We start from the raw sequence: 13,695 nt of genomic DNA on the forward strand, positions 1-13,695 counted from the left end.
TGCAATTGTTATCTCCATGTTCGGTATGACACTGAGACCGTATTTAGTCTTGGAATCCCCTGGATTCAACAACTCTTATGAAAAACACTAAAGATCCCATAAGACCATGGAAACATCAGCATCCTCCAACTCCTGACCTACCTCGATTCGCCTCCCCCAGAAACCCTCTCTGGCCCATTCCAGGTTTACTTCCAAAATCAGAAGAGGAAAAAATCTTATTTTAATGAAATGGTGCCAATCAAATATGGTGCTGTGGTAGAAAACAGACAACTTCCGCTTGTGCACGGGGGAAACCCTATGGAACATGCCCCCTAGCTCTCCCGAGGGTCCTAACAGGTGGCATTAGTAGGTGACTTCAAAGAAAACTGAAAAGCAAGCGACCCCATTTTAGTGTAGGACGGAAGGACTGAAGGAAAGGAGACCGTCCGCAACATCAAGAGAGAGCGCAGGAGCTGGGCGGAGGCCGCGAGCCGGACCCGCCGGCCCAGGCGCTGCCGCGCGTCCCCGCCGCGCGCGTCCCCGGCGCCTCCCCGCGCGCAGCGTTCTAGGAGCCCCAGGACGACGCCACCTCCGCCCTCTGTCACCTGCTGGGCCCGGGAACGCGGAGGGAAAGGGGACCTCGCCACCTCCGAGAGCCGAGCTGGAAAGGCTGGCCGTGGCGGCGGGGTGGCAGGTGACACCGATCTCGGGGCGACTCCGCTGTGACGGGCCGCTCGCGCCTGCTGGCCGCGCCTCCTGCGCTCCCTGGGCGGCCCGCGCCCAGGACAGGCGAGGCCGGGGCCGCGGCGGCAGCAGGGGGCGCCCCCGGCCCCGCCGCCCCAGCCCCGCCGCCCCAGCCCGACCCTCGGCCGGCGCCAGAGCCTGGCCCCCAGGAACCCACCGGCCCGAGAGGGCTGCGGTCCCGGGCGCGCGGACCCGGAGTTGGGGTTTCCTGATCTGATCTTTAATCCGATGCAGAGAGGAAAGTAGTGAACAGCTGGGAGACCCCGCGTGCCTTCTGCACCACTGAGCCGGGGCCTCGCGGCGGCGAATAGTTTGAGGTTAGGACGCCCTGGTGGTGGGTGTGGTGGCAGCGAGGGAGCGCCTGCTCATCTCTCTGCTGCCACACTGCTGTCACTACCCGTAAAGCCCTTCTTCGTGCTAAAATTTCTCAGGGCACGCTTTCGAAATGTAATCAATATTGCAGGATCGAACGTGGGAGGGGTAAGGCGAAGGAAAAGCATCGCCGTCCTCCCCTCCCGTGGCCCACCGTCCATGGCTAAGATTGTTCACGTTTGTTTGTACAGTGCTGCCGCTTGTTTTCCCCCTCTTTGCTCGCCTATTATTCTGACTTCGCCGTGTTGGTTTGGATTATGTGGATTTTCACCCTTTGCTTTGACTGGAACAGCAGGACATGGTTTAGAAAGTGAACGGTGGGAGGGGGTTCCACACCCAGGGCTTCCAGCTTAACAACCTCCCTCCACGTTGGACGCTTTAATTGCGGAACTGGTTTTGATTCCATCAGCCCTCCACATGCATTCGCCCAGGCATCCAAACGGGGAAGCATTCCTTGACTAACACTCGTAAAACTTCCCTGGACAAAATATTTTCTTCTGGGGAAAAATCAAAAGTGTGCACGCTTCGGAGGAGAAACAAACAAGCGCGTTCCCCTCCCCCTTCTTTGTAAGTGTGCAGGGTTTTTAGGGATTTGATAAAAATTGATTAGCCAGATGTTTTAAGTGATAAATATTTTCCCTTTAAGCAGAAGATTTATATACTAACGTTGGCTTTAGAACCTCTGCACTTCCCTACCTCTCCTCTTTCTAATCAACTTTTTATTTTCTTTTCCCTTGCAAAGACTTTTTTTCTTGGTAATCGACCCCCCTGTTTCATTTCAAAGAAAGCTAGTAGGAAGCAAACTAAAACTTGCTGACTCCTAGACTTTTCCAGGAGAAAACCCTCCTGCTGGATTCCAAGAACTACCTGATATTGGGCAGCTGGTAACAGCCCAAGGAGTAGAATCAAGGGGGCGCATGGCCCACATACTGATTCCGAGGAGGAGGGTCTCTCTCCATTGATTTGTGGCTTGGAATCCTTTGCAGTTTATAAATGTCACAACATTACTTTTACTTCTAAAGTCGTTACAGAGAAATTATCTAAGGTTTTCAAATTTTTGAGAAATAAATTTCAAATCTCGATTGGTGGGATACCTGGGTGAATAATACCGTGAACGTTTCACACCACCAGTCAACCCTTTATTTGAAAAATCTGTGGGAAGCTACTTGTGCACTTGGTACAAGCCCCTCATTGTCCCTCCCTGGTGACAAAATCCAGATCTTTGAAAACAGAACCAAAAAGGGGAGACCTGCATCTGTTCTTCTAAAAGGTTTATCAAACAGAAATGAAAAGAGCAAGGATTATTAGATGTTTTATAGGAGAAATGTGTATATTAAAAAATAAGCAAAGTTGAGGATCTTGACAGCAAATGATTTGTAAAACAGTGTTCTTCCAAGAAATACATATTTCCCCTTCTAATATTTATGCCAACCAAAATCATTGGAAAATGACTAAAATCAAAGGTAACTCACATCACAGATTTCTTACTAAGTAAATGTCTGTAAGAACTTATCGAGTTTTGATGATTTGTGGAAAGTTTTATTAATACTTTCTTGAAGATTTTATGACTTGGAAAATGTAACTCTCAAGAACAGTTCTTGCTGTTTCCATTTGTGTTGAAGTTAGTAAATCAAATATACTGTGGAAATATGTTTTGCTTTTAAAAATCCTTTGCATATGTAACTGATTATTTGATATTTAAAAATTGCATATATTTTATTTCAGGAAAATTCCAAAGTTTCAGATACGGTTTTAACATTTAGTGATCTTTATAAAGAATGTTATTGTGAGAAAGTATTAACAGTGAGGGACTCAAAAAAAACACCACAATTTGAATATTAAAATGTGGATAATATATAAACACGATAAAGAATCTTACTGAATCCTTTCTTGAAAAATAAGTTTCTGAAGAGTCAAGGTAAAACTACTAAGTTTATATGAGCAAGGAGCAAACCATGATTATATTCAAGAAAGAAAAACTTCGCGTGAAACTGCCTAAACCCATTAAACAATGCAAAAAACCCTCTAAGTTCTGATTGTGTACAGTATTTTGTTTAAAATTTTTATATTCATTTTAAGTGCTCCTTATTGTGGCTCCCAATTCCTAGTCTTTCATGGGAAAGACACTTTCTATAAAATGCAGCCATGATCTGACACATGGCAATGGTGTTTCATTATACATAGTTCCCATTTTATAGATTCAATTGCTTCTGAGTTATAAATACATCCAATTGTCTTTGTATCTTAAAATAGGCGGAATAATGATATCAACTATAGCACCAATGATAAAAAAGTATAAAATTGAAAATGTTGATAGTTATAGTGAACCTGGCTTGTATTTATAAACCTATTGTTATTGTCAGAATATTTACTATTTAAAAGAGTTTTAAAATGCTCATTTATGACAAAGACTAGAATGGTATGATGTATGAAACACGAGTGAGGAGATGGGGTATCAAAGTGGACAGTTTCCCCCCTTGAATTATTATTATCAATATTAGTCTTTAGGAAGATACAGATTCAGATTGAATTAATTTCATGATAGACTTTGTGAGGTTACAAGAAGTTTCCATCAGGCACAATCTAAATATTATCACAGCAATTGAGGTTGTCAGTAAAAGCTTAAACAAATTTGCTGATAATCCTGTTAATGACCTAGGTCAAGTGTTAACTGTTGCAGGTTATAAAATAGTGAAATTCAGGTTTCTCCTACCTCCAGGCAAACAGCACAGTTATAACTATTGGAGGGTGGGAAGGGTGAGCTATTAGGAGAGCTATTAAATTACAAAAATGTATAAGGCATTCAATTATTCAGTCTAACACATTGAAATGCTATTAAAAGCAAATGTAAATCCTCTTCTAAAAAATTTATAAAGATGATATGATAGCTCAGTTCTCTATTTATGTTTCCATCACAATGTATTCTTATTTGAGATGTGTCTACATAAAAAATGACATCAATCATAGTAGTTTCTAAAAAGAGAAAAACCATTATTGAAATATTTATTGTCTCCCCCATTTGCCTGATACTCAAAGGGCAGCATACAGTGTTCATCTATGAGTTTGACTTTTCAGTATTAAACAATCACACAGTCTCCTCCAGTACTTAGGAGATTTATGGTCAGTGAAATACATTTCATGGAAACAGTGTCCCAGCCACTCCAATAAACGTCTTCCAAAATAAGTAGTATATAAATATGTAGATTTAATTATATTCACTTTAATTTTGGAAACCCTGATTTCCAAAATAAAGAGCTCTATGGGTAAACGTTACTGCAATTTTCAAACATTTTGGATAGAAAAATGATTTAGTGTATTATGTACCAATGAATAAGCAGTGCACTCTGCCGCAGACTGCTTCAGACACAGAGAAGTGTTGGATGAGTACTTCATCCAGTGCCGGAAAGGACTGAGCTGATAACAGTTGATACTTCACTTTGTATCGGGTTTTAACTACTTTCCAGAGCTATTTCTATTTATCACTATCATCATCGTCTAGCATGGGAAGAGGAGCAAATATATGAACTTTTCTAATAACAATAGTGTAGCGGTTCTATTGTCTTGAAAAGTAGTTGATTTCCCATTGGAAGTCTTTTCTTGGTGTGTCATGTAAACAGACCTGATAAGATTTTAATAAAGTTCTATGCAGCTTTTGTAAAGTTTCTGTTTATGTATAGAAGGCAATTCTTGATTTAAGATATCAGTGAAATTATGAATAAACTATTTTCATTGAGGCAGATAGAAAGTATTGTTGGAATCACTTTCTTGAAAGCATATTAGAAAGTTATCTGTAACTGGATTAATAAAAGGAAAGTTCAGATTAAACTTTTTCTAAGTTTTTTTCTAACTTATCATAGGACCGTGGCATTCCGATATTAATATTTGATTATCAAACCTCAAATTAGAAAAGAATCACATAATGGCAAGTTTCCTAACAACTCAATGACTTGATTTTGTTCTCTCTTAGTTCTATCACGCCTAATTTCATGATAGATTGCAGAATAAATTCTAGTAAAATTTACCAGTAAATTTTTATAATGTTGAAATATAATTTTTAGCATGGTATTTTAAACACAACCTAGTATTTTTTGTTTCAGTTTTCAAAATTTATATCAGAAAGCTATATTAATGAGATTTATTTTATCATTGTTCTTTCTACCCAAATATATGATTTTTAAAAGCATTGTTTTCTGTTCAAATGACATTGTTAGAGCAATTGCATGGAAATCTTGGCACATACTTGGATTTTTCACTTTTTGGGTCATTCAACTCAAGACCCAAGCTATTGTATTAATATTTAACTTCACTCAAATATTACCCGAGTCAAATCATTCATTTTAAATTTTGCTTCAAATCTTCCCATCATGACCTCAGAAGGGAAAGGAGACACTACTAGTAAGAGAGGCTCTGGAGAGAACAATCCCATGAACAATGGATAAACTTTTACCCAAGCAAATTGAATGCAATCATGTCAGTTTTCTGAGTGTATTTACCTTTCTTTATACATATTGTTAATGTGTACCTGCCTCTACAATAATATGCATTAATATCCAAACATACACAAGGTATGGCTTAAAAGCAATTTGTCTTTGATTATTCTTATTTCATTAAATTAATATTCACTAATTTTATGTAAGTGTGAATAAGGTTAAAGGGTCTTTTTTCTCTTTCGATTTACTAAAAGGTTATGTTTTCCACAAAAATACTGACTCTCAGCTATATCCCTGTGCATTAATTCAGTAAAACCCATCATCTAAAGAGTTTATAAATAGTCCATTTACAGAAGTACAATTTATCATAGCAAAATGGGAATAATGTTACTATTTTTCTAATTATTGACAATACTGTAATATCTTCAAAAAACAAAATATTAAACAAACACTAATTTTAACGTATTGATATGTTACTCATTATACAAATTACTACTCTTGCCTTTCATTCTTGAAGAATGATTGACTATTACTTTCAAATAAACACTCTGATTTGTTAAAAAAATGTCACTGGTAGGTAAGATGATTTCCTTGATCCTTATATTTTAGAATTTTAAGTTCCAATTTAAGAAAACAGAAACATTTAATGAAATATGCCAGATTGATAAAGGCAGTCACTAAGGAAAGAGCGAAATTAAACTGCTCTATTATCTGTGAAAGTAGGTCACCAAATATGAGAGGCAGTTTTTATATTTAATTAAAAAGTTTGTAAATATTCTTTTTTCCTTGTGGTTTTTAAAATAATGTAAACAATATACAACAGTATTGGCTTCCCAATATTTTTTTGTGTGACATAATATACAATGCAGCATTTGCACATCGAGTGTTTAGTATTGCTAAATTGCAAAATAAATTGCTAAATGTTATAAGTTCAAAATGATTAAGAGGAAATCAAAGTTGTAAGTGTTGCTTTGAAGTAATCAGTTATTCAGAGAAGTTTGTCTTAAGAGTTAGTGACTATTCACAAATCATTAGGAATAGATGACAAAAGGTACACTGGAGAAAGGCAACGTATCTGTTAAGCACACAATCTTAGAGGAAACATTGGTGTCCTTAACATTAGGTTTGCACTTTAATCCATTGTGAAGGGATGAATGCCCATTACAAGGAAAATAACCCGACATCAAGGAAATGCCATTTGCGGCATATGAACATTCTTTCTTAATTTGCTATTCAGTTATTTAGGATACCTACTCAGGAGCTTTCCACTATTCACAAGTTCACTCTCCTATTCGTATATAAGCCCTTAAACAAAGAGAATCCAACCTAAGCTTGTTGTAATTCCTGCAAATATTACTTATGTTAATGTGGCATATGCTGCTCATTAGAACCCGCACCACGGAGCAAAGCCTCGCCTGGCGGGGTGCACATCACGCCAATACAGCAGTGGCACATAAACACAGGCGCGCGCACACCCCTCCGCCTTCACAAACTCTGATTCCCCTTTAGTCCATTCATAAATGCCATGGTACTAAGTAGGAGCAACCTGTCGTTACATTTAACCATACTAAAGAATCTAGAGAGACAGACTGAATTTTCTTTTAAACTTCTCAGAGTACTACGTGGTCACAATTAGAAAATAAAACACTGCCATGGCTATTTGGCAATTAACATCTTGGGTGGTAAAACTGGCAGATTGTTCTTTCTTTCTGCTCAAAATTGTCAAACGAGGTAATTGCTTGACTCGGTACCAGATTAAAAACACATTTTAGGTTTAGGCAATCCAGAATTATTTCTTACAGTGTTTTAGAAAACAGAGGAAAATAAAAGCACATCTCTGGTTTACTCTCAGAGCCCACTGCTTTATTCTGAGGTACCCTCACAACCCGAAGAGGCTCGGGGAGGGCGTGCCGCGCGGAGCGGCCGCGCAGGCTGTGCGCCCGGCGCCTGGCTCACCTTCGTTGGAGGGAGGGACAGTCACTTCCCCGGAGCAGCCGAGAGCAGAGCAGCTGAGGAGGAGGAGGACGGAGAGGTGACAATCCATGTTGCTGGTGCAGAGGGCAGTGAGAGGAGCATACCTCCATGAAGCATGCCACTGCTGTGCCGGAGCGCTCTGATCGCCGGAGAAGTTACCATGCTCCGCTCGCAGGCTGATGTCAAGTTTGACACTGGAGATAAGGAGGAGTCTGGCGGCCGCTCGGCGAACCGCGCTCAGGGACTGCCCTGGGTCCTAGTGCCGCCGGAAGCGACGCGGAGGAGCGGCAGCGCGCGGAGGCTCTGAACCCGGAGCCGGCGGCGGGGCTGGGGGGGCGGCGGCGCCAGCGGGGCAGGAAATTCCCAAGTTGTGATGGGGCAGTGGTGCAGAGCAGTGGTGGGGAGAGAACACCCCGTCTTTACTGTCAGTGAAAAGCAGCTATTTTATTGTTTGCTGTGCATGCTCTCTAGCTTAGCTCCCTGAAGAACCTAGAAACCCTGATGGGAGTGTCGTATGGCACTGTGCGTGGACAAAAAACTGAAATGCCACAGAAATGTTTGCTATTGAAAGAACGGGAGCCTGCCATTAAAAAAATCAACGATGATTGTATAATTCAAAGGAAAATTAGAATCTTTCCTCTACTATTTCCCTGTGCTCATAACTCTTCTGGAGTCCTTTGTGGTGCAGAAGGACACCAATACACACCCCGACCGGAAAGGCTCTTCTCTTCTACACCAGGTGGTGTCCGGGCTCTTAGCTAGATTTGGCCCAGGGCTTTCAGTGCAAAAGGCACACTTTGTTTTTCCCGCCTAGGAAGGAACCTTCGGCGTCCTAAGGAAGTGAACGAAACCGGCCCAGGGACAGCTGCAGGTCAGCAGTCATCCGTGTTCTGCGCTGTGGGTTTGAGTAGGAGTAATACAAACCAAGCCTAACGTTCTTGACGTGGCATCACCAGCCCTCCCTCGCCGTCCCCACCGGGACCTCCGGCCCTGTGAGATAAACAGTGCACAATTCTCAGCTCCCCTTTCAGCTTTTCAGCCACTTCCAATCTTATAATAGTTGGATACTGCTCTTCTTTAACATTCCAAATCTACGGCAAAACAATAGTGTCCTTGCGCTTTCTCACTTACTTTACACCACGGTTGTAAACAACTTCTGTTATTTCTAGCTCCCTTGTTGGACAATATAATTGCAATCTATTTCAGCCAAATAGTTTTGTAATTCATATTTTGAAGACTATTCTCACTTATCTTTAAAATATCCCCCAGAAAGGGATTACTTGGATCTCCTCCCACTCATCTGTCTTCTCCTACTCAAAACAGAAAACAGGACTTGAGTTCCTCGCTCGACTCCGGAAAGTAAAGGGGGTGACAGCTGTAAGGTCAGCGATTGGCTTTAGAGTTTGGAGTTATGGCATCTCAATAAGGGCCCGAAAAGACCTCGCTAGTAAGATATTCATTTCACAAACACTATGCTTTTAATGTGAGAACACCATTTTTGAAGGAATTTAAATTAGTGGCTTCTGACAATAGTTTGTTGGCTGGGATGGGGCTGGGGAAGCGTGGCGGAAGCCTGGGCAGAGTGGCCTGCTCACTCTCGTGTGCCTTATTATTATGTGGCTCTAGCTGTGGCCCACATTATGTCACCCAAGGCTGTGGAACCCTCAGAATTGAAAAGAACGGCAGATACTGAACAGACCACTCAGCTGGTATGATGCTGGCAGTTCTAACATTCCATCACAACTTTCATCTTTCCCTCAGGCACAGTTCCATTGTTCCAGGGTTAGAGAAAATTTTCTGAAACTTGAAAGAAAATAAAGTCTTATTTGGAGTGACAATTTAAAAACATTCTGGAAAAGCATGCCAGTGTGCTGATATGCACATACATTGGCCTCCCTTCACGTGACTTCCCTCTTCACACTTAAACTGCTCCTTGCTGTGGCAAGAGCCATTCGTGTTTGAAGAAAACAACAATAGTGTCAAAATGAGTAAAACAATTCCTGGCCTGGGAATGCAATGTAAACATAGGACCTCTCCATCAGAGACTCTCTGGGTCAGGAGACATCAGACAATAGGTAAGGGTCTCCATAATCTGAGTGCCATTCTGGTAGATGTGAAAAGAGGGAGGCATTAAACCGCTGGGAGCCAGGAAAGTGTCCAAGGTAGCATGGAGATGAGGCAGCCATCAGGGAAGGCCTCAACAGGAAAGTAATAAGGGAGCTGTGGTTTGGAGGATGAGTAGGAGTTTACCAGTCAGAGAATGGTTCAGAAGCCACTGCAGGCAGGCAGATGGAACACAAACAAAATCATTTCCAAGTGAGGGCGAGAGAAAGTATCTGGCAGATATAGAGCATCCAGTGTGTGTGATATAAAGTAGGGCCAGGGTACCAAACATGAGGGGTGGGGATGGAGTGCTAGGGGACGTTCTTCAAAAGGCAGGTTGGAAACTCTGCAGACATTTCTATGCAACGTGTCAATGATTTTACAATATATTCTAGATGAGAGAGAGACCTCAAAAGCATTCGGCAAATAAAAATGTGATCTTATCTAAGTTTTAGAAAGAAATTTTACTGACAGCATAGATCAGAGTGTCTCCACCCGTAATAGATGGGCCACCTGCTGTTGAAGCCCCCAGGATATTATTGAAAGTGCATATCCCTCTGCCCACCACAGACTTACTGAATCTGAATCTCTGAGCTGGGCCCCAAGACCCTGCAACTTGACAAGCTCCTCAGTGATCCTGTGGTCCTCAAGATTTGAGAGCCACTGCTGAGTGGGAAGAAAGGAAAAGCAGAGGCAGGATGGCAAGATTTGCGGCTGTTTTTAAAGTGAAGCTAAAGTGATAAGGAACTGAACTAGGATCCATGTAACAGAAAGAAGGAAAATATGAGATGAAATAAAAATACATGTTTGAGGTTAAATTAACAATATTCCCCAATGAAAACTGGATTTTGGGGTTGAGGAAGAGGGAGCTGACTAAGACATTTGCAACATTTGGTTTACTTGATGGCTGAGTTCAGCAGAATGTGAGTGCCCAACATGTGCCTGACAACGTGCTAGACAATGAATAAGAGCTTGACCCTGCCCTTTAAAATAACTTAGAATCAGATCGAGAAATTGTGACTAGTGTTAGATAGAGGTCCATGTTGAGTGTTTTCACAGTACAAGGTGCAGGGAGAGGTAAGTCAAGTCAGGGGATAAAGGGTATCTCCCTGGAGTAGATGGCAGTTGAGTGACACCTGGAAAGAAGTGTTTTAAAGAAAAGAGTTCTGAGAAGAAATAAGAAAGATGGAAAGCCTGCTTTTGGAGGAAATGACAAATCCTTCTATTAGGAGAGCATAGATTTCGAGATGGTGTCAGGGGATATGGGAAGGGGAGACAGGAAGGTTAGCAAAGTGCAAGGTTAAGAAGAATTCCACTGGCTCTTCTAAGAAGCTGGGACTTGAGGGTTATGAGGGGCAGAAGAGAGACATATTCAATCTGCATTTTGATCACTGTGACATGTTTAAGGGGGGAGGGTAAAATGGAAGCAAAAACACTGATTTGGAGCCAAGAGAGTGATTCAGATCCCTTTGCAATAAGATAGCCAGTATCATGCAGAGGTGTGAGTGGGGTTCTTGAATCAGACTAGCCTAAGTGCATGCCCAGGCTCTGTTACTCTTAGTGAAATTCCAACAATAACATATCCTATCTCATAGGGATGTTGTAAGGATTAGATAAGATTTGGAATGGTACAGACAAAATGTAAGCCTAGTGCTTGACATATTAAAAGCATCCAATACATTTTTTTTAAATCTTGATCTAAAAGAGAGATGCAGAGGATATGATACTGAGCAGTGACAGTAGAACAGCAAATTACACAAATACAACTTGGGGGATTGGCAAAACTTCATAATAGATTGGTTATGAGAAATGAGGTAGGTAGAAATGTCTAGGAGGCCCTCCAATCTCTGCCTTGAGTGAAGAGATAGTCAGAAATGCAAGAGAGGTTTTGAAGAGAGAGAATGGGCATAGATACAAACATTTCTGTGTTGAGTGCATCTAGTTGAAGTCACCTGAGGGAAAGCCAAGGGTAGATGAACTCTTAGGAGACAAAAACCATGACTAGGGTTGTTCCTTTGGAAATAATTTCCTCTGCAAATAGTATATAAAGAAGCAAGTAGGCTCATTCACGTAAGCAAAGGGATGGCAGAAAGATTGGTTGGCAAGGAAGAAAACTCAACAGCAGAAACAGAGAACAGCAAAGAGCTAGAAGAGGTTAGCAGGTTAGAAGCCAAACTTTTCAAGGATTTCACAAACAGTTCATGGTCAAAAGCACATGCAACAAAAATATCCAGGAAGATATTGACTGAAATGAGACAACTGGATTTGACAGCTGAAGGTTTCGACGACTTTGGAGATAGCAGTTTAGGTGGAGTAATTGGGCTGCAAGTAAGATTAAGACAAAGGAGTAAATGGAAAGTGAGGGAGTAGAAAGAGTAAATGTACTAGTCTTTCAAGAAGGCAAGCTTGGAGGAAAAGGCAAGCCTAGAAAAGAGGAGAGCAGGGAGTAATGGGAACGTGAAATACTAGGAGAGGCTTACAAGATTTCTCTCTCTTGTGCTTCGCTGACTAGTGATCCAATTAATTGACAAGGAATTTAGCGGATCAAATGTGGGATATGGAGAAAAAGTGGGAAAATGACGACTTCTATTTAGGACATGGTGAGATGTAAGTGCAGACATTCAAAGCAGCAGTTAGACACAAAACAAAAAGCCCCATGGGAAGGTAGGTTAGAAACTGCAAACTGAACAATCATTAGTAAATTGGTAGGAGCTTAATCCGCTGGAGTAGATGGAATTGCCCAGAAAGATCATAAACAGTGAGGAGGAATCAATTCTGTTAAATAAAATATTCAAAAGGCAGAAGGGTGGTGTGAAGTTCTCAGAATTAATCAAGTGGAGTAAATTTGTAAAAGAAAAAGAGAGTGAGATGGAGATGACAAGACAGATGAAAATTTCAGGAAGGGGACAGTCAACCGAAAAAGAGGGTAGAGTTTGATGAAACTTGAAAAGGAAGTGTTTTTCAGTTAATGGAAAGAACACAGGACTGGGAGTCCCCTCCCAGAAAAATCATCTTTAGAGCTGCACAATTCTTTAGAGCCCATCATTTTACAATTCGAGGAAGACTGAAACATGAGTGACTCGTCCTGTTCACACATCAAAGGCAACAATAGGGAGAATATGCGAGACATCTTGCCATTATACAGGAAAATACTAGAAAAAATTCTCATGAGAAACATGGCTGGGACTCCTCCATTGCCTAAGAGTTTGAGGGTGATTAGAACAGTAGAATAGTCCCAGGAAGCTTCTGGAAGGGCATGATTTTTTTGGGACAGTCACCGAACTGTGGATTTGAAAATAATCACAGAGGGTTGCACAAATTAATTTGCGGTATTTTAACTGATATCCACTGAATTAACATATCTTGAATTTAAACATGCAAGTTTATGCAATCAATATAAAAATTTGCATGCTTGAACTAATTGAAAAATTCTAATTGTAAATGAGAAAGATTTCATCCAATTGTTATCAAGTCGTCGAAAGAAAAGCAAAAAATAGCTCATAAATGTGATTTGCTTGTTAGGCTTAACCAGTGCTGTTTAAAATCGTCTCTTACACTCACTTTTAAAATTACCTCTGGAACATTTCTCCATTTTTAAAAACAAACTTTACTACTACCATTACTTCCTAGTCTTCCATGTCTCTTGCCAAAAGACAGTCAAAACAAGCCAAGAGTTCATCTTAAAATCTAAGGAAAACATCCCAAACCTCTGAGCCAACTCAGAGCAAGGGCAAAAGGGGACTTGGGGGGTGGGGAGGGCAGGGAGGGTCTGACTGAAATGGAACCTGCAGCACAGCCCTTTTAAGTTCACTTCTGAGAAATCATCATGTATATTTACACACACACATGCGTTCATATACATATGTACACTTGCATTCACACACATGCTATGGGACTTACTCTATCAATACGTTACCCAATAGTGTTTCCTGGAGCAGGACATCTCAATCATTAACGTGCAGAAGATTGGGGAGCTGGTCAAAATGCAGACTCTGATTTAGTGAATCTAGGGAGAGCCTGAGATTCTGCACTTCTGAAAAGGGCTTGTCTTCTGCGGATCTGACAAGTTTGTATGGGAAAGTTCTAGAATACA

General features: G+C 41.2%; 1 protein-coding gene across 3 annotated transcripts in view; it reads right to left on the reverse strand.

Moving 5' to 3' along the window:
* Positions 1-7,822, reverse strand: part of EPHA3 (EPH receptor A3) — a 366,991-nt gene extending 359,169 nt beyond the window's left edge. Inside the window, exon 1 of one of the 3 annotated variants that reach the window (XM_070597347.1) lies at positions 7,482-7,822. In XM_070597347.1, the coding sequence (XP_070453448.1) occupies positions 7,482-7,569 (88 nt within the window). In that variant the 5' untranslated portion in view covers positions 7,570-7,822. The remainder of the gene's footprint in view (positions 1-7,481) is intronic. The other 2 variants (XM_070597348.1, XM_070597349.1) reach the window with 2 other exon arrangements.
* Positions 7,823-13,695: the final 5,873 nt, after the last annotated feature.

This window comes from Equus przewalskii, chromosome 27 (assembly GCF_037783145.1).
Source record: "Equus przewalskii isolate Varuska chromosome 27, EquPr2, whole genome shotgun sequence".
NCBI classification, from domain to species: Eukaryota; Metazoa; Chordata; class Mammalia; order Perissodactyla; family Equidae; genus Equus; species Equus przewalskii.